The sequence below is a fragment of the Nothoprocta perdicaria genome, unplaced genomic scaffold (assembly GCF_003342845.1).
Source record: "Nothoprocta perdicaria isolate Ctin4 unplaced genomic scaffold, notPer1 scaffold_133, whole genome shotgun sequence".
NCBI lineage: Eukaryota > Metazoa > Chordata > Aves > Tinamiformes > Tinamidae > Nothoprocta > Nothoprocta perdicaria.
Window position 1 is genome coordinate 1,325,228 of NW_020454461.1, and position 21,451 is coordinate 1,346,678.

Below are 21,451 nucleotides of genomic sequence, written 5' to 3' on the forward strand. Positions count from 1 at the left end.
CAACTACATAAATAAGGATTTTTTAATATTTCATTATGCATTTCTTTCTGAATTTTGCATCCTTTTTTTTTTTTGCATGTAGCTCCTATGCTTGGCAGTCAGCTGACACATTTATCTGATGCTTCATCAAGATGAAGGTGTCTGCCAGTAATCAGTTACTAATGTAGAATAGTTGAATCTAAGGACAAGATTAATCTGTGATTTCCACCCCCTCCACCTTTTAATACCATTTGTAATTTTAACTCTCTATTTCCTGATATTCTGTATGTTACTCTGATTCCATCCAAAATGTTTCAGCAACACTCTCATTTGGATTTTCTTTTGTTTTTTCGTTTGTTTGTATGTTTTTAGTATTCTTAAGTTAAATTGGTATGTACCGTTCTAACTAGTAAATATTTTATTACAGATATGAAACAGATTATGAGTTGTTAAATATTAAAATCTCTGCAGTCATAAACAGAGTTGCTTGAAAATAAGATCTATATAATTTTAATATAAAATGATGGACAATAGAAATTGATAATGCAATAAATTAATAATCATAAAAGATCAATTTGCCTATTACAGAATCAGGGTAAAAAATTACAAAACTCATTGACCTAATCTCAAATAATGATATGAACACATTAAAGTAGTTGTTTTGCTTAACTCACAGATACTTTGCTTTTAAGCTTTTTTCTTAATGTTCTTTACAGTCGAGGTGTTTTATAAATAGTTTTCCAAAATCCATTTCCAATCAATTCCTGTYAGCATCTGCAAAGAAGTTGCGTTTATTTTTTTCCAGGAACTTGACAGTTAACATTTTCAAACTGTATTACACACTTCACCATCGGTTTTGGTGCATTTCTGAGTATATTGAAGTTTTCATAGTGTAGTTTTCATATTTCATTATCACACAAAAGCATGAGAATGATAGTATTTAGCATAGCATACATAGCTTAAACTCAGACATTCATTTCTGTCCTTAGTTTCAACATTTAACTTCCATCTGTTCTTCTCCCTTTTTTCTTTCATTTCCCTGTTTCCGTTTTTCCTCATGCTATGACATAAAAGTGGTTGCACTGAAAAGACTGCCCTTTTTGAGGAACAGACCGAAGGAAAAAGACAAAATGAAGGCCTTCTACCGTCGCTCCATGTGTAAGACTTTATGACAGTTCAGCTTCTTTTAAATGGCTACACTGGCTTCCATTACTAATTTTTCACTAACCTTTCCCTGGACTGCGCGCTTTTTTTTCCTCCCGCCTATTCTGCAATGTGCCAGTCCTGCTACGATACAAGGAGCTGGAGCTTTTTCTTTTCCCCCACCCCCCGTTTTTTTAACCTTGGCACTGAATACTCTTATGTATGTGAGCACCTGTGTACATGCCGACCTTTACATGCACAGACGCATGCATATACATATGTATATTCAGTGCATTTGATTGCATATATTTGCGTGCCTATTTTCTATACACATGYGCCTATGTGTATATAAATCTGCAGTGCACTCTAATATAAATAGTTTTAAATTACACATTTCATAAGCCATCTGTTAAGCAATTACAACAACTTTTTGTTTAAAGAAAGCGTAGAAAAAGTAGTGCAAGGCTGTAAGGTGGTCTGTCACTCTTCAAGTATTCATCAGTTCTTGTGAAAATGTTGTATTGTTTTTTGTTTTCTTATGAGGGGTGAACTTTGTGAAGTAAAGGTGAATATCATCAGATGTCATGTTTTTCAGATCCTTTTATTTATTACTGTGCAAAATACAGTATCCCTGCAGTAACCTGCACCACACAAGGATCCTTGTCATTGTTGRCATTATATTGGAATAGCACTTCTGCCCATTTTGTCCTTACTCATTCCATTTTATCATTGCGAAACCACCTATCAAAGCTTTTAGCATATATATTGCATATCATTGCAGCGCAAGCATGGCAGTTTACCTAATARAGTCAGTTCTAAGAACCATACTGAACTGCAAGAAGTCTCTGACTTACAACACTTCCATTCATTGAGCTGATTGCATGTCATAACATGGATGAACTTGTGTTTGTATCTTACAGTATTCAATATGCTTTAATGCTTAGAAAACTGTCAAACATTCTACAGTACAAAATAAGAACAAAAGCAACTACACAGACCATGCTGATCATTTGCTTTCATTTGCATCCCAGCCATGAATGACCTGGTGCAATCCATGGTCCTAGCAGGAGGACAATGGACAGGTAGTTCTGAGCATCTGGAGGGTCCTGATGATATATCCACGGGTAAAAGGAGAAAAGAATTGGGAGCTATGGCCTTCTCTACTACAGCTATCAACTTTGCAACTGTCAACTCTTCTGCAGGCTTCAGATCCAAGCAGTTGCTAAATAATAAAGGTATAGGTGGAAGCTTTCTGCACCATGATGTGATTATGTGTAACAGCCATTTCATATTAATTCTGTTTTTGTGTATATTTTAAGTTTTTCAGCAAGAAGCAATGTGAATAACTAAACTGTAGATTTGAATAGGTTTAATAACTGTAGCTGTAAAAATGTTTCAGGGTTTTCCCTACAGAAATGTTACATAAGTAAAGATAGATTGATTTGACAACTTCTTTTATTAGATTTTACAGATAATAAATATTTTAATAATTGTTTTGTAGTAATTTTGTTTTGCATGTTCTCTTATGTCACTATGTATAGATACTACATCCTTTGAAGATGTAAGTCCACAAGGTATTAGTGATGATTCTAGTACAGGATCAAGAATTCATGGTAAGATGTGAACTTTTAAATGAGTTAAGGATACATTATGTGAATGTTAATGAAGTTTAAGAGAAAAAAAAAAAAAAAAAAAAAAGAATGACACTGTTACAAGTGAGCATGTTTTCTGTGATTTGCCTATCACTTGAATGTGTAGAATCATTTCTTCGGATTTTTCTTTACTTCTTTCACTATTTCAGTTGAATGTTATCTCTCTCTCCTGGAATGTATATATGAAGTGCATCTGAACAGTAACAAAATATATTGCCTTTCAAAATGTATTTGGAATTAATAGCAWAACAAAAAAAGCTATACTTTCAATACTAAAAATAAATCCAAATCTGGCCTGATATTTTTTGAGTATGTTATTCAATTAAATCTATACTTGTCATGTACTCCAAATTGTAAAGTAGTTATGTATTTCGTGAAGCAAAGCACTGAAGTGAATGGTATAATAGGTTATTTAAGAGTGAAATTTTAACTCTTTCCTAAAAATATTTAAAATCGGTATGAAATGGAAACATTTCAGAAATAACAGTACAATTATTTCCTTGTATTGGCTAGGAGTACAAGATATGAACTGTGCAGATGCTCTTGCTCCTCCTGTTCGTGGCATTTCAACAGTGTGCAGGGTTCCTTGTCAAATCTGTTGTAAGTGACCTAATCACGAGCAGCATCCTGCATGCCAGTCTTCCCGTTTGTAAAACCCTGGTTTCCCACTAACAGATCACTTTCAATTCTAAATATGCACTCTATTTCTTTCTTCCTTTCCTTTGTACCTTACTATTCCTGTAGTGCCCTTTCCTAAAGTGTCCTCTTGGACTGCCTGGAAATCCCTTCGCGTTCTGATCTGTAAGAAACACCACTTTGTTGACAGTGGGCATGCTCAGCCTGTGAAATAGTGCATGATTCCTGCCTCAGAGCATTCTGTGATCAGAATGTAAAGGTACCGTGTCACCTGCTACGCTTCTGTTCATCATGCTGTCTCCTGGTTCTTTCCATTTAGCTTCCAGACCTGCCAGCCTTGATAGTGGCAGAACATCCACTAGCAATAGCAATAACAATGCTTCACTCCATGAAGTCAAAGGTATGCTGTAGGAGAAATTACATACATGCTTCACTATTTTAAACCAAGTCACAGATCACAGATCATGAATCCCCCTGCAATTTAACTTAAAGTCACTGTCTTTGAGCAGAGAAGTAACCCCATTATTTGTAGCATGTGTACTGCTACTATAATACTGTACAATGTTCAATACATGCTAGACAATGCATATGTAATACTATTTTATAGAGCTTTGTGTTCTGGTTTTGAGAAATTAGAAAAATAATGTTCCAAGATATAGCAGTATTCGTAAAATATCATATATTATGATATGTGACGTATTTTCATGTTACTTGTGATAGCTATTCAGTAYATTCTTAAAATTGCTGTTAGCTGGAGATACATAAGAGTAGAATGCTAATGATTAAAAACATCATTAAATATTTCTAACTTACACTTATTAAATAGTATCTCTTTATTTGGAAATAGAGATGAATGCAAATTTAAGATATTTATTCAGTTATTTTCTCTATACATTTGTTTACTGTCTTCTATAAAAAAAACTGAGGTAAGTTTTAGCCAGTTTGTTTATAGAATATAGAAACTACTCTAAGCCACTCACATTTCTTCAAATTTATTTTCATTCCTTAAACAATACAAAGGAGGAGATACCTGCTTATTCTTATTTTCAACCAGTTCATGCTTGCTGRGAATCAAGGATTTCTGTTGCATGCTTTATTTTGCTTTTAATRTCGTGTGCTTCCTTCAGATCACAGTCGTAGTAAATTAGAAGTTACAGCRCAAACTGTTGTATTTCAGAATAGGTTTTGTTGAACTGTGTTGAAAACATTTTCTTTCYCTTCCATCTTCTGTATTTTATTTAAGACTCAAAAATTACATGCTAGAGTATACATTTTACAAAGAACAGGAACAGATGTGTTTTCAGCCTCTTGTAATATAATACTGTGTTGATAGAGCGCAAATTGTAAGTGAAAAATACTCTGTTCTAAAGCTGTCATGTTATATTAAACCAGGAGCATGACCACAGGTTCATATTGTATTTGGTTTGAATCAAACAGGGCAATTGGATTCTTTGGTATTTTAAATAAAATGATTGTTAATTGAATCTGATAGTGTTCCAGATTTGGGTAAGGCTATTGTGTGAGTAACATATTGTTAAATAACTTTCATGTGTTTGTGTTACCGAGTACTTAATGCTGTTTATTCTAAAGCAGGTGCAGTTAACAATCAAAGCAGGCCTCAGAGTCACAGCAGCGGAGAGTTTAGTCTGCTCCATGAACACGAGGCTTGGTCTAGCAGCAGCAGCAGCCCGATTCAGTATTTGAAAGGTTATCCCAGGTCTAGTCCTGTGCTCCAGCARATAATGCCTGAAACCCTGGATAGTCGTGGAAAGCAGATCAAAGCTGGTTCTCCTGGAAGTGAAGTGGTTACCCTGCAACAATTTTTAGAAGAAAGCAACAAGAGTACTTCAAGTGAGGTTAGTTTAAAAATAGTTAATTTGCTTTTAGCTGCCTATTACCCATATACGTAATGCCCATGCCCAGAATTAATGAGCATTTCAAGTGAGTAGACTTGCTTTAAACTTTGTGGAGATGCTTATGTTGACATTAAGTGGCGGTGTGGTCTAACACTAGTAGATTTATAGACTGGAGCAGTTGAGGCAGAGGTCCTTAAGTCTGCACTGTGCTTTGGGGGCATTACTTAGCTTTAGTTTTGAGGGCTTTAGTTTCTGCTTTGAACCCATTACAGAGGACCTGTAGGGGAGACACAGTCACATCTTTCTGCTTTATGCAAAAGGAATTCCAGTTGTTCCAGTTGTCTTTATGCAAAAGGAATTCCAGGGGTCAGTACTGGGGCCGGTGCTGTTCAACCTGTTCATCCATGACCTGGAYGAGGGCACAGAGTGCACCCTGAGCAAGTTTGCAGATGATACCAAGCTGGGTAGAGTGGCCAACGCTCTGGAGGGCTGTGCTGCCATCCAGAGGGACCTGGACAGCCTGGAGAGTTGGGCAGAGAGGAACCTCATGAGGTTCAATAAGGACAAGCGCAGGGTCCTGCACCTGGGGAGGAATAACCCGCGGCACCAGTACAGATTAGGGGTCGACCTCCTGGARAGCAGCTCCACGGAGAGGGACCTGGGAGTCCTGGTTGACACTAAGTTAACCATGAGTGAGCAGTGTGCMCTCGTGGCCAAGAAGGCCAATGGGATCCTGGCTGCATCAGGAGGAGYGTTGCCRGCAGGTCAAGGGAGGTGATTCTGCCCCTCTACTCAGCTCTAGTRAGGCTGCACCTGGAATGTTGTGTGCAGTTCTGGGYWCCCCAGTGTAAGAGGGATGTGGAGCTCCTAGAGAGGGTCCAGCAGAGAGCGACAAAGATCATTAAGGGACTGGGACATTTCTCGTATGAGGAGAGACTGCGTGAGTTGGGCCTGGTTAGCATGGAGAAGAGAAGGCTGAGAGGGGATCTGATTAATATGTATAAGTACATGAAGGGAGAATGTAGGGAGGAAGGGGCCAAGCTCTTCTCAGTGGTAGCCAGTGTCAGGGCAAGGGGAAATAGGTGTAAGTTGCAACACAGGAAGTTCCATCTCCATGTGAGGAGGAACTTCTTTACAGTGAGGGTGACAGAGCAGTGGAACGGGCTGCCCAAGGAGGTTGTGGAGTCTCCATCTCTGGAGGTCTTCCAAACCCGCCTGGATGCCACCCTGTGCCACATGCTCTAGGTGTCCCTGCTTGAGCAGGAAGGTTGGACTAGATGATCTCTAGAGGTCCCTTCCAACCTTGAACATTCTGTGATTCTGTTGTATCCTCTGATACTGCTTTGTTGTGGGAATTTGTGCAGTGAGGACAGCTGGGAGCACGTGCATGCCTCAAACTTGAAAGCTGGTGTAAGCAAATGCCTTAAGTAGCAGCCCAGCCCTTGCGTGTATGGGCTGTTCTGCCCCCAGAGCTATGGATGTGGTGAGAGTGCACTCTGTCCTTCCTGCGGGTCGTGCGTCAGGATTTCGATCRTTTCTTTTTGTCTGAAGATTTGTTTGACAGGTCTAAAGAAACAGACCCCTGGGCTTCTCTGCTTGTTACTGCCTCTAGGCAGAGCGCAATCRATGAACCACTGCTGCCCTTGCAGCTGGCCCATCCAAGCAGCTGACTTTCCACCTGGCTGTTCATCTTCCCATGCTGTAATTGCCCCACTTGGACCCAAGGATGTAGTGGGACATAGTGTTGAAATACTTGCTAAAACTGAAGCAAATGATTCCCACTGCTCTCCTGATGCACAGATCCAGTCATTTTATCTCACAAGTCACTCAGATAATCAGATGTTTTGTCCTTAGTGAATCTATATTATTGGATAGTTAAAAAAAAAAAAAAATTCTCACATTTGAATAAGGTTGAAAACAGTTCTTTTGGATTTTCCTYGAGATTTCTGGATTTTCTGCTTGTGGTATTGTGGTACTTCAAGTCCAAGAAGCAGCGATGGTCATGGTTTTTGGCTTTTAGCATCAAAAGTAATACAGTCCATATCCATTCATCAAAGAATTAAAGCTTATAATAAATGTCCAAGTTCATCTGTTGCAAGTATATCTGTCTAAGTTTAAATGCTCTGCTGAGGAAGGATGGGATTTTGCACATTGGGCCTGCAGACACATGCTTTGCAAAAAGAAGAGAAAATCCCAAAGCTCACTTTCAGGCCTACTGAATTTACCCAGTCTTGTGAAAAACAAATCCTCGTGAGAAAACTTCTTGCAGAAGTGTTCTTGTAAAGCTGCTTGCCCAGGAAGACAGGCTTTTTTTCTCATGTTGGTGCAGCCAGCTTTTTGGTAGGGCTGTGTTAAGAAGACTCATTTGACGCTGCTTCCTAAGTTACTGAAGTGCTTTTGGGTGTTGAGAGCGCTGTCTGTCTCCTTTCGCTTTCCTTTACGGGCTTTGTTCTCCGCTCAAGAGTAGCGGCTGCTGTTTGACGTATGTCGCAGCGCTGTGAACCGGAGCATTTCCTGTGGTTTACAAGTCTTACCAAACTGTTCCTGAACCTTTTGAGAAAGGATGGGCTCACTAAATTCCTTCTCTGATGAGTCTGTGAACCCTAGTCTGAAGTCTTCTCCAAAAAGAAAAATTTGACGTTGGGTGTCAAGGTTTTGTGTTTGTATTTCTTTCTGATTCCTGACTTACTAGTTTGAATATAGAGAGAACTCGAGCTTTTWTAGCTCTACATTATTAATGTAAGTTAGAATAATAATCCACATGAAATTGCTCCGTGAAGTTAATGATGGGGAGGGCGAATGAAAGAATGGGCTTAAAGTTTTGAAACTCTTCTTGTTGACTTCAGCATTACATGAACTGAATCTCAGATAATTGTATTCAAATACCTAATTTTCAGTGAGAAAATACTTGTAAGTAATCTGTGCAAAAAAATCATGAGTATATGCCATAATACTTCTTTTAGTTTTGAGAAGATTTTTTTTTTAAGTAAAACATAGTTATGTATAAGCTACAAATCTATAAATTGTTTCATATTTTTGACAGATAAAATCTGCAAGTGAAGAGAATCTTTTAGAGGAAGTAATGAAAAGCTTATCTGAGTCTGCTGAGTTGACAGGCAAGGAAAAGCTAAGAAAACAGCCATCAGCCACTTGTGGCATCATGAGGTCATTAAGTGTCAGAAATACAATTGATTTCTCGGATGGACGATCTGTTAAGCCAGAGCAACTTGTTAGGCCCAGCTTTCGTAAAACTGAGGACACCTATTTTACTAGCTCTCCGATAAAATATGGGTCAGGTACTCAAGGGAAGGTCAAGTCAGTTAAGGAAAAGATACAAGCAACGGCATCGCAGCGGCAGTCGAAAGATTGCAACCCTTATGCTACCTTACCTCGTGCAAGCAGCGTGATTTCTACAGCAGAAGGAACTACTCGAAGGACCAGCATTCATGATTTTCTGTCCAAGGACAATAGGCAGCCTGTGTCAGTTGACCCAGCACCATCTCCTGCTGACAGAAGTATTTCATCAACATCTAGTGAGTACTCTGCACATGAGCTATCCTCTAATTCCTCTAATTTTTTTCACTGTGTGGCTTACAGAGTAGATTGTGTCCCACAAAATGATTCAGCTAGCATAGTTAAACCGGGTAATTTAGGCTGTAAATCTGACGTGCCTAAGACTTCAAGGATAGAAAGATCTTACCTTGAGAAAACTGTCCAAGGCACAAACTTTAGTGATAAAGTTGATATATCTGGTTACGAGAGCAAAGGCTCATTTACTGTGACCCAAGTGGCTCAGCCATTTTTATCTTTTAACACCAAATTAGTCAGTAATATAAGTGGATTGCCTCAAAGATCTGCACCAAAAACAGTGGATCAGGCAAGTGTGTCAGCATTTAAAGCTGTCTCAAAAAATGAAGAGCAGCCTTCTGCTAATCAGAAATCTCTTCACAGTGAGCTACAGTCATCTCCAACTAGTGAATTTGCTTCTACCAGCTGTGTAAACACTAGCGAGGCTGAATCCCCAGTGCTGGTTTCTGAAGATAAAAAAACTGTATGGTATGAGTATGGCTGTGTATGATAAGGAAAATGTATTATTAAGTATATATTATTATATATGACATATAGCTGTTCTTCTCAATGACTGGTGGGTTTAGAGAGAGTTTCCCTAAAATGAAGATGCCATTTCTTGTTAGATCTGTGGTTTGTAGCTTTTCTACGTTTAGTGATGTAGAGCTCAGTTGTGTACTGCAGCATGTGTTTGAATGTAAAATTGTAACTTCACCAAAGTTTGCATGAGATATTAATTGCACTGTATATGTTTTGCATGCCTTTAAAAGCCTTTATAATACAAGCTGTATTTTTATTTGTCACTCATTACAAATATTTTGGTTTTCTTTCTGTACATTATTGAATGCATGTTAAGCCAATCGCATGCTGCATTGCCAAAAAATGGCACAGTGACCTGCATAAATTTCAGTACAAGACGGTATTTCTCAGTTGTGCTCTTGCTTTCAGATACATCAGTAACACGCTGGTTATCTATTTCATGTAAAAATAGATTTCTTTTCCTCCTTCAAATATATGACACTAATGAAAGAAGCATTCAGAGAGATTTCAGTGTYGTAGCCTTTTCATTTATGCCATCCTTCATGTGTTCCTCTGCACAAGGAATGAGATGCAGCTCAATAATCCGGTGCCTCCAGCTTGCACAATAAATATGAATTAATATTCATATTTATTAGAACAGTCGAATATTGCTCATAATCCTAAACAAAACCAGTAATTCTTCTGAAGAGGTAGTAAGTAGTCAAACTACATGCAGTGTTTGTGATGAACAGCAGCCCCTTCCACCTTTTCCCATTCATACGCTTTGTCTTCCCATGTCTGGTGTACAAATGTGGTCAAGTGTGCTGCTTTATTAGCAGTGAAGTGGCATGATAATTTTGAGGCTCCTTATACTGTATGATAATAAAAACTGTCATTAATTATGGTGGAAATTCATTTTTTCTTCACAACAGAAGTAATTCTAATGTAATAGAAACAAGATGTGTAACGATATAGCAGTTAGGCTGCGCAACTGAAGTGAAATAATTCAATTTTGCTTTCAAAATTTATTCATTATAAGTCATTCGGTATAAGAATGCTTGAGTGAGTCATGAAATCCCAGATGACCACCTGAACAGAAGTGAGTGTTGAAAAGCAATTACTTAATATGCCACCAGCTCTGCAATTGCTCAGAACTCCTCARTGATATGAACAGGTATTTAAAAGTTGAAAGACATAAGCTGTAACTTATGTGGCTTTAGACTGTATGTGGTTTTAGACACCAGCACTTTTTTTAGCTACAGGAAATATTTATCTACAATTATCTTAAGTCAAAAGCCTCTAAAAATCCTTAATATTTAAAGGAAAAAAATACTTAATTACAAGTAATTAATGTCATACTCATTTTTACGATTTATTTGGCTAATGATTTTGTGGCCGTTTTGCCCCTACTGTGTGTGCTTTAATGTATGCTTCTTTGGTGCTTGACCAGGGACTGCCAGAAGTGCTGCAGCACAAAAATACAGCCCCTCAGAGGAAGCGCAGCACACGGGTGCTGATCAATAAAGCTTCACACAAAAGAATCGTTAACAAAATGTAGAGAAAGTTGGGAGAGTAAAATTTCTGTGTCAAAACGTAAAGCTGCCTTCCTTTACCATGCTTGCAAGCATCCATTTTTATTGGCCTGATAAATTTCTCACTTCCCCTTGATGTTGATCAAAATGTGCTGTTTGTCATTTTGTCAATGCTATATTCTCCCTAAAATTGTGTCTCACCAATTAAAAAAAAAAAAAAAAAAAAAAGCCCAATCCTTGGAGTATAACTTGCTCTTAATTTCATTTAATTTCACATACATTTGTTCTTGCACATTGAGTGTTTTGAGTGTTCTGGTCTTAGGTCACCTCATTCGGCTTCATTTCTGTTAACCCATGATGTGTTTTAAATTAGGTTTGAGGTGCTGCTATCTGAGAAGTTGCAGACAAAATCCTATTAGCTTTGCAAATACTCCCTACAGATTCACAGTGCGCTCCCAGTACTTGGTTATTTTAGCAGATTGCAAGCCTGGGGCCTCTAGTAAGGTGCCTTGTTAGGACACAATTTGTAGCTAGAGAGTCTTTTGTTTAGGTTAGCTGACAGTGATGGAGAAATGAGGAGAGCTTGCAGGTATGCTCGTATTTCTTGTTTGCAAACTTGGTGTTGCTCTGGTCCGCAGACAGTCACATCTACAAAAAAATGCCAGGGTTGTCTGCAGTGATTTCTCCCTGAGGCATCCAGCACTGCCACTGAGCCCTGCATTGTATTTGTGAACACGGCCAAAGTCTAAAGAGAAATTCTAAAGATGACCTCTGTAGAGTGAAGTTAAAGCTTATCATCAAAGCAAGAGAAGTTATTTTCCAGCCCCTGCCTGGGGGGCACTGAGATTTACGTTATGTTCTTACTTTTTCATATTACTTGTGTTGGGAGCAACATGAAAACAATTTAACAAACAGAAAGGGCTTCAGAAGAGCTGGGTGTTAGTTTCTTTGGACATCATGTGCTCTCTCTGCATTCTAMACTAATCTTAGCCAGCTCAAACTATCATTTTGCATTGTAGTTCAGATTTGTAAAGAAAAAAAAAAAGAGATTTCAGTTATAGGAATAGTTAACTGTTAAATTTTTGGACTCTATTCTTGCTCCTTGGACTCTATTCTTGCCAGAWTTTTTTTAATGCCTTTGAAAAAGAAATCATTGTCAACTTTTGCTTAAGAGCACTCTTTTTTTTTTCCTTCCTCGTATAACCTACCCAGTTTTTCAGGACCTTTTGGTGTTTATACCTSAACAATACCTGCAGCATGGATGTCGCTCTTGGTTTGTAGTACTGCTCCTAGACCATTCAAACAGCTGAATGTAAAACACGTAGTGCACTTGCTCCTTCCGTGATCATTGCTGCCTTTAGAAGTGATAAGTTAAGATTTTGCATGGTGATTATAAAACACTAAACAATTGCCCACCAGCTGAAAGAAGTTGTGTTGTCAATAGATTCATTATTTGCTTGCAGTGAAAGGTTTGCTCGATGCTTTGCTCTAAGTGAATAGTAAATTAAGATACTGCATTTTGCATGTTCAATCTGTTGCATGCAAAGATAACTTTCTGCTTTGCAGGATTGAATGTGAACATTTCTGTAAATGTGTAGGAGGTTAAAAATAAATTTTAAAAAATAGGATAGCTAAAGATCTCTCCTAGGTTCAGTAAACCTAGATGACATCTAATATATTTTTTCCTTCTCACATTGGTCTTAGACCTAATATATATTAAAAAAAAAATGTTGAGTATATCTGCTTGTGGCTTTGAAAATAATATATGATTATTTTAAATGCTAAGATGAATTTTAGTGAGTATAGGTGAGCAGGTACCTCCACTGGTTTTCTTCCATCCCTCTTCACTGTCTTTTCCTCTAAAATACGTAAAGTGTGTTTGTATATCTCTTTGCTCTACTAATAGGTAGAATGTATGTTAATGCGTGAGGGTTTTTTATGTCTGGATAAATACAATGAATAACATGAAATACTTTTCTCTGCAGATGTGGAAGCTATACCAGAAAGCAGAAATGCAAAAAGCAGGTCTAGGGAGCAACAAAGCTCCTAATTGTATTACCCACTACATGAGGTGTGGGCCAAGTGGTGAGTTTCCTGCCCAAAATGTAAATGAGATTAGTTTCATTTACAACAAACTAACAGCATTACATATAAGAAAAGTGCACATTGCATTAACCAGATACAAATACTGCTTGCTTAACTGGCTTCTGTCTTGCTTTTTAGTCAAGCCAGAAGAGGTTGTGGTTTTCTTGATTCAGATATTTTGCCTATATAGGCAGGGAACATCATCCCATCCATTTTGCATTTTACCTGTAATAATGCCATTTTATTTTTCAAATTTTTCTTTAAGAGGAAAGTTCAATAAAATCTGATTATGAAGTAATATTGAAGCAGATTTTAGAGACAGATAAATCTAGTTTAACAAAACAGTTTTAATTTTATAAACTATTCTATACTATAGGGAAAGTGCCTAYAAAAAGTTTGTCTTTGATATTCTGTCCTTCTCTTGACTTCATTAAAACATCTTTGGTGTATACTGCTAGTGCTGTTAGTTCTGTTAGTTACTTAACTCTGTATTTTAAACTTCTGTGCTTTTAAGCTTTTCTTTTGTTCTCTCCTCTTTTTCCACCTTTCAACTGAACACAGAGAGAAAAGTGTCCTTCAGTATCTCAATATGAAGCCTTTATTTCTGAAGTAACAAGACAGCGACTGTAGGAATCATTAATAAAAATTAAGGGATTTTTTTACAGTTCTTCGTGACTAGAGCAGGCAAACCTACCTACCTACCTACCTACCCTCCTTCCTTGAATCAAGGAGCTCTACTGGAGTCTACTGCCGAAAACTGTTAGATGGTCTTAGGAGTTATTGCACATTGCACTGTTAAGATCTACTGAATAAAGGACAGTTCTCAGCTCCCTAAGGACCATGAATTTTAAGGTCTCAAGAATTGCTCCAGGGGAAAAAACAACAAAAAAAAAAAACACTTTTCTTCTTCTGTTTATGAAATTAGCCACTGATTTGCTTAAGCATATGCTAATAATTAGCCAAAAAGCATAACTAGCAGTTCATATTTAGTTCTGTAAATCTGAAATAAATGCTGTAGTATTTTGTTGAAGTCGACTGTATATACAGATACAAAAAACCTCACAGCTTCCTGGCACTTCACTGCCTTATTTGGTTAGTATAATCCGCATGAAATTGCTCTTAAAAAAGAAGGTTATGCTTTTTTTTTTCTTTGCATACTGCAAGAGAAAATCCTGTTTACATATATGAAAAAGATGAATAGCTAACAAAAATGGGAGTTACGGAATATCACATTATATAGAAATTGTTTTGTCACTTGTGTTTTTCTCATTCCCAAGTTACTTTACATATATATGTTCAGATGTTTTTGACAGAAAATTGTCAGGTATGATTTTTCTATAACTTTTTTTTAATATAAAGTTGTTCTCAACAAATGGCATTTCCAGGATAAGATTGTCTTACAATGTTTGTGTGTTAATCTTCTTTTTTTATCRTTTGTCTTGCGACATGAGCTGATTGTGGCTTAGGAGATTCCTTGATGGCAAAAAGAAATGTAAATATTATCATATGCATTTTACAATCAATTCCCTTAAGGTTATCTTTTATTAGCAAGATATATTCTGTTTGTTAATGTTTTACATTAAAGTCAACAAATGTTGGTACTTTTAATGCTTGTATACATTTGTTGTCTTGAAGATATTTGCAGAGAGCTCATAGGAAGCATACATGAACTTAAAAGCAGATCCAAAATTTTATTAACTGCCACAGTTTCATTTTATTACAAATCAATAAGCACATTCCTATTTCTGTTTAAAGTTAAGTGTAACCTCCTAGTGTCCCATCTTCCAAACAGGCACATACATAACTTTAACCTACAACTATCTCCATTTTTGTAAGTCAAGGTAAGCATGACAATAAATACTTGTAGGACTAGGGTTACAGACTACTTGTCCATTTAATCACACTACTGCTTTGATAGTGTGGTAGAGCTGCTACAACTTGTTTAACTTAATAATAACTTGGGGTTTGAGGCTTGCAGATTTTAAGATGTATGAAGTCTCAAGCTGGAACAGAATCATATTTCACTGGAGAACACAGTTCAACAGATGTAAAAGCAGTCCTGGCAACTCATTTTGATTGAACAGAAATTTTGTCAAAAAGGGAGGAAAAAGGAAAGTTCRGTCAGCTTTAGAAGAGGCAGTCTGTATCTTTATGTGTTTATTTTATTTTTTCTTTAAGATGACTTCATTCTGAATGGTTTTTTTTTGAGAGAGAAAATGGTACAAATTTTTAAGTCACAATTTTTTAACACTATAAACCTTTGTTCAGCCTGATTTTTTATTTTTGCTTTTTTTATATGAAGAATTTTAGCTTTTATTTTCCTCATGCCAGCGTCTATTTCTGTGCCCCTTTTTCTCAGTGTTCAGTTCTTAGTGATTTCAGAAGCAGCATCCTGAACTTTGCAAGGTATCAACACGTAGCCGAACAATCSTGTGAGTGGTCAGAAGCCCAGAGCGCTCCTGAATCCCAGCACTGCTCAGCCATAATACTCTTGTAAGCAGCCTGATACCAGGGGCACATGAATTAATTTCCCAGCTGGGAACTGCTACCGTGACCTTTCAGAGGTGGATTCAGGGCACTCCAGAACGGTGAGTGACAACTGCAGGATGTCCCCTGAGGACAGGAGAGCCGCATGGCAGCGGCTAGAGCAGGGGCAGTGTGTCAGGGCCTGCGCGTGCTGTAGGTAATCCAGGTGTTCCTGAGTGAGTTTAAAGCTCAGGGCATAGGTGAGTTTTTCCCACAAACCAAATGAGCCAGACACAGGCCTGAGGTGCGCTAGGAGAAAAGTATTACAAGCAATAAGAATCTGGCGTTGAGGGGCACTTTTTGTGCCATTCCTATGCTGCAATATAAACGTAGCCATAAAGACTGAAGAAAAAGCTGCCTTTACATAATTTAGCAGACATGAGAAATCCGTAATGTCATTGGCCCTTATTAAGAAGATAGCTGTTAGGAAAGAGAATTGAAATATCCTAAATACTAGGAAATTATCTCTGGTTCTAAATGCTCATACTTTCAGACTTATTTCAGGGTCTAATTGTTGCTGTATTTTCCTAGCTCTCGTTGAAGTGACTGAGGATTAATACCTATCAGACTTCTAAATTCTGACTTGTGTTAGGAATTTTAGAAGAGCGTGTGGGTCCTGAACTCAAACCTTAAAGAGATTTAAGTTTGAGTCYAAGCTTGAGTGCCAAATGCTGTTTGTATTCATGGAATCCGTGCAGTCCTGTGCGCTTAGATGCCGCAGCTGCTTCCAGCCCCTGGGAGAGCACRTGAGAGTGGCAGACCGCGGTGTTGGGCCGGCCCTTGGGCTCACCATTCCCTGAGAAACGCTGCTGGGCGTGCTCCTGTGCTCACTCCGTGTCGTGTCTCTCAACGTGGGCCCCTCCGGGCCTTCCATTCCTCTAGCTCCTCTCTGTATTCTTTCAGTTGTCCTGAATTCCCTGGCACAATTTGCTGCATTTGCTTTTTGGGTATTATTGTACCTTCTTAAGACATCTCTGTAATCACTGCCAGGGTTCAGGTACAAATGATATTTTTACTGGTAATCTGACAATATGTGTTAGAAGTGAAATCCTCTCATAAAAAAGAGGTAAAATTTCCCCATATAAGAAAATAAACAAGAGTTTGAGAGAGGGGCAGTAGAAGTCATCCGTAACCTCCTGCTAGGTCCGAGCTGAACGTCGGTCGGATGTGTGTGCTGGGGTCCTGAGTATTGTTTCGAGACGCTTTATCCATGTCAGCACAGAGGCCAAGGCTGGGTTTTAGTTTGTATTGACTAAGTTAGCATGAGGACACATTTGCATTTAAGAGATGGCAGCTTCTCCCCACACTTCCTTCTGCAGAGCGGTTCCAGAGCAGAGGAGCATTCAGAAGGTTCCCCGTGGTATGACCTTTTTTTTTGGGGGGGGAACTGTACAAAACCTATGTAAAGCATTTCATCTTTTATAAAACAATGTAAATTGATTTTGAAGACACTTGTCCTTTTTTGAAGCAAACTCCCAGGGGAATAACACAGCAGCTGTTGGGCAGCATGCAATAAAACTGCACAGCGGTTTGCAACAAGAATTGCCAGGTCTGTCACTGTTAGTTTAAGATAACAAACATTGTGATACCAGACAGTGTATAACCTTCATTTACTTTTCTGATAAAGCTTAGTCTGCCGGGGATTTGGTAGCATTCCCAGCATGTATTTTAATTTTTCTCCAGACATGATGCAGCCTCGACAAAGGAGCTCATGTATGATTCTTAGCTAGATGATAATGTATATGTAAATAATACTTTGATATTAATAAACCTGCCTTAAAGGAATGTACCTAGGTGTGAAACAGAACTTTAAAAGCTCTTATTTAAAACTGTAATTTCCTTTAAGTATTGATGGAAGAATTTTTTAATGTTTACCATTGTATACATTTATTAATATGTTATTAAAATGCCAAACCAAATAATTTTTATTCTTATTCTATGTGTATACATTTATACACACTTCTCTGGAAGCTGATGTTGCTGGAAGGATGTTGGTGTTGAGTAATGGCTTTGTGGTCAGTGGGTAACGTGTTCGGTATTTCTTCTGGAAGGAAACCTATAAAACTGTAGCAGAAATCTCTTGGACAGTGTGTAGTTTGTTTCGTGGTGATGTTTATTAAAGACCAGTAGCTTTGAACTATACCTTATTATAGTATTATTTTTAAAAGACTTAATTAAATACTAAAGCAAATCATTAAGAATTCCCAAGTGCAGGATTTGGTTTTTGCATGGCCATTCTTTTGGCTGGGGCGAGCCTCAGAATCACCTTCCAAGGGAGAAGGTAGATCATTTTTAAGTTGTACAGACTTCAAGATTGTGAATCATAAAAAAGCTGTGCTGTCATACATAAACTCATTGTCTTTCACATTTAAAGCTTTCTAGATTTAAAAACAAAATTAACAGAAAGCAAATTTACTTTCTTTTTGAGTGATTTCGGGTACGACAAAGAAGAAACCTTGAAGGGAAGGGAGGGCGAGTGTCAGAAAAGAAGAAAATTTAAACTTTTACAGATGTTTAAGCTTCTGTCTTAATGCCTTTTTTTTTTAGCAATATATTTATCAATCCAGAGTTCTATAGGCAGTTCRTTAATTAACCTGCTTACCTAGTACCAGATGTTCCTTTCTGTTTTCTGTTTAACACCGATTAGAATCGTGTATCTGGCAGCTTTCTAGTAACTTCCTGTAGATTTCTGTTTGCTGAACGTTTTGAGGTCACGTATTTCTCATTTCAGAGAAAAAAAAAACACATTATAGATGAGATTGGTTTGCATCTTTCTTTTCCTTTCATTCTTTTCCTTTCACATCTCTGAAAACAGGTGCCAAAATCTTCTGAAATGAAGGAAACTGTTTTAAAGTTGTTTGTCAAATGCCTTGCCTTGCCCCAGAAGATGCTTTTTCCTTACTCTGGTAATGCTGGTTGTTCATTCTGTTGCATTTAAGATCTTGGTTTTTTAGTATCAAAGAGTGTAACTGCTGATGTTCTCCTCAGCTCATAAATCGCTCTTGGCTGTGTATAGCGAAACAGAGTCACCTCACCTGTTTCTTGCTTTGTGTTTATGTGCAATGTTTCTTTTTATCGTTTTTACTTTTAGGTCTTTCAGCATGATATAGTAGCAAATAGTAACCCAGAATTGCAAGTCTTTTACTGTTTCATGTTCTGTATTCCACTTAATTCTCTGTCTCAACCTATGTCCTTACTACTACTTGCCTTTTAGGTATGTTTCTTACATGAGGTAGATAAAGGGCTGCTAAAACAGCCTACAGTTTGTTGTCACCTTCAAAACCAGTGCATCACTTTCACAGCTTCCTTACCCTCCAGGTTTTACAGGGTACTTGCTGGCACAGTACGTTACTGGACTTTGTGGAGTTTCTGCTTCTTCTCTATCTTGGATATGCAGAAAATCTATTTGAAAGGAGATTTACTTATTTGGGTGGGAGAGAGAATTAGATTAGAAATTTAATTTTGAGAAAGTGTTGGTTGTGTGATAGTAGATACTTTTCTATACTCAATATATTTCATCTATTTAATGGCAAATGAGCCTCCCCACAAGCTCCCCAAGGGCCTGGGTGTTCCCGCGAGCCTCCCCTGTGCAGAGGGGAGCACCCCGGGTGCTTCAGCCCCTTCCGTGGGTGCTGCACGGAGCAGAGCGCGCGCGTCCTGCATCCTGGGTAGGATCCGTGCGGGTCCTAACCGGAGCTCCCACAGCCCCTGCTCCCATGAGCTCCCTTCCCGTTGTCACCAGTAGCCACCGCGGCCAAGCAGGAACCTGCGCTGGTTACGCACTGGGAGAGAGGCCAGTGCCGGTGCTGCCATCCTTCAACACTCCCTCCTCTAGGCAGGCTCTGGAGAGGCTCCCAAAGGGACAAGGCCCATGCTCCTAACGGGACAGCTCGTGGCCAGGCCATCTGGAAATACTGGAAGAACGCTAAAAATTTCCCAGGGGCCGGAGACTAACTGTGAAAGTGGAAATGCAGCTACAAGTGTAGACAATCAAGTAGGTGTTGGTAGCACAACCAAGTTTTGTTTTGTTTTCCCTATGTAACAATCGTAGAAGGAAAGCAATATATAGTAGGGGATAGATGAGTGCAGGTATACAATCACATCTCTGTCCTTAAGTGTATTGCCAAATATTTTAGAACCTGAAGTTAATTTAGATTTAATGATGTAATCTTAAGTTTCAGCATTGCAAGCCCAGTCCTACAGGCTGAAAATTCCATTTTTATTGGTTTTGTTATTAARCACTGTAACGTGATTAAAATAAAAACTTTTTCTACATGCTGGTTACCTTGTAGTAGAATGCAAACATATCTTTTCTCATGAAGAATTTTCTGTTAAACTTTTAATAACCCGAAGACAGTATTTTTTTCACCAGATTATAGAAAACAAATTGAAAAAAGAGAAGCATTCCTATTTTTTCAAATTGTATTTATAATGAAACTTCCACTAGCTTTGTTCTTTAAAATCTATATCTAGCAGTAAAAATTTGACACTTATCTACTTATTATTTTCATCAAAATGTATGATTATTGGGTCATGTCCTGTGGACTTCACAAACTTCAGAAAATCTTCAGGGCTTAATCCCATGGTTGCACAATTTGTCATTGGGTGAAAATAGACCTTGTCGTGGCCGCCCTCCACGAAGGCAGCATCCAGCACAAACTTCACGTCTCCTTGGTCGCAGAAGAGGGCAAGTGGTGTTGCGCACCCTTGGCCCACTTTTAATTTTTCCAACATGGCATTTTCATCAGCAAATCTTAAATTTCCACTCCCAACTCCCAGTTTTTTAGCAAGATCATTTAAATCAATCTGCCTGTTGTGTAGAACAGTGACCAACCAGAAGCCTTTCTTCTTTTTGTCTTTAAGAAAAAGGTTTTTACTGTGGCCTCCTTTCATGTGYTGGACATACGGCATCATTTCTTCAATAGTGAATACCTGGAAAATACAATTAGTGTAGTGTGAGACTATAGCCCATTAGATCTTTAGTTGCTTATTGACAGGAATCTTTTGTTAAGTATTTAGAAAATTCTGAATGTTACACTTGGCCTAAAAACTGTACCCTTTTTTGAAGAAATTTTAAAAGAACACAAATAAAACGTGACATACTGGTCCTACAGCCTTTCTCCATCATTTCTCTCTGATGTACACAGCAAGTGTCTGACGCTTCAAAAGGGGGAGAAGGCAGCTCTGCTCTGCAGACCCACCCCGCGTGGATCCCTACAAAGTGGGAGCAAGGGAAGGGCGTTTGGAAAGGGTTTTGCCTCTGGCATGTCCCAGACTTGGCCCCTCTGGACTGAAGGGCCCCGGTCTCCCTTGACTGGTGGACTTAGGTGCAGAGACACTGACTATCAAATGGYGCATCCATGTGCTGGAGCTCCCCAACAACACGGGAATTGGAGGGGAAAAGAGGCTCTGCCGGATGAGGAGTGACCAACAACGTCCCGAGGGAAATAAGCTAGCGAATATTCTTGAAACTATGTTATAATGATTGTTTTACATAGTTTATATATATATATATATATATATATATATATTTAAGGATATATTAAAGAAAAGCTTTATCACCTTTCTGCCAGGCTCAGAATTCACAGGTACACTTTCAGCAAAACACGAATTTTGATAATTTCAAGATTGAGAAAAAATCTAAAAATTTCTAAAAATTCTTAAAAAAAAATGTTCTAAAAATTTACATGCTTTAATCTGTGCTCTATTTTGTGTCCTGCCATAACTAAAATCTTACTTTTGCATTGAACGCAATCTGAAAAACGTAAGGAAGAAACCATAGCTAAAACCGGGACCGGGAAAGGCTGCCGAGGGGAGCGGCGCGCGGGGCCGCGCGGGGCCGGTGTCCCGCGGGGCCGGTGTCCCGCGCGGGGCCCGCGCCTACCTCGGGGTGCTCGGCCGTGACGCTGGCGATGCCCAAGGCCCGCAGGCGCCGCTCCAGCGCCTCGCGCAGCGC

General features: G+C 38.5%; 3 protein-coding genes across 3 annotated transcripts in view; 2 read left to right on the plus strand and 1 right to left on the minus strand.

Annotated features, from left to right (window-relative positions):
* Window positions 1–14,117, plus strand: part of CCDC88A (coiled-coil domain containing 88A) — a 77,144-nt gene extending 63,027 nt beyond the window's left edge. Inside the window, exons 26-33 of the mRNA XM_026033777.1 lie at window positions 1,054–1,137; window positions 2,154–2,357; window positions 2,664–2,735; window positions 3,730–3,810; window positions 5,001–5,266; window positions 8,310–8,799; window positions 12,870–12,969; window positions 13,531–14,117. Coding sequence (XP_025889562.1) covers window positions 1,054–1,137; window positions 2,154–2,357; window positions 2,664–2,735; window positions 3,730–3,810; window positions 5,001–5,266; window positions 8,310–8,799; window positions 12,870–12,934 — 1,262 coding nt within the window. The 3' untranslated portion in view covers window positions 12,935–12,969; window positions 13,531–14,117. The remainder of the gene's footprint in view (window positions 1–1,053; window positions 1,138–2,153; window positions 2,358–2,663; window positions 2,736–3,729; window positions 3,811–5,000; window positions 5,267–8,309; window positions 8,800–12,869; window positions 12,970–13,530) is intronic.
* The window catches only part of MTIF2 (mitochondrial translational initiation factor 2), a 26,104-nt gene continuing 13,431 nt past the window's right edge, over window positions 8,779–21,451 (plus strand). Inside the window, exon 1 of the mRNA XM_026033774.1 lies at window positions 8,779–8,799. The gene's annotated coding sequence lies outside the window, so the exon portion shown is untranslated. The remainder of the gene's footprint in view (window positions 8,800–21,451) is intronic.
* On the minus strand, window positions 19,891–21,143 carry LOC112942775 (prolyl-tRNA synthetase associated domain-containing protein 1). Its single transcript, XM_026033775.1, has 2 exons — window positions 21,058–21,143; window positions 19,891–20,427 (listed from the first exon to the last, which is right to left on the minus strand). Exon 2 carries the CDS (start codon window positions 20,407–20,409, stop codon window positions 19,990–19,992), a length of 420 nt encoding a protein of 139 aa, XP_025889560.1. The 5' UTR covers window positions 20,410–20,427; window positions 21,058–21,143; the 3' UTR covers window positions 19,891–19,989.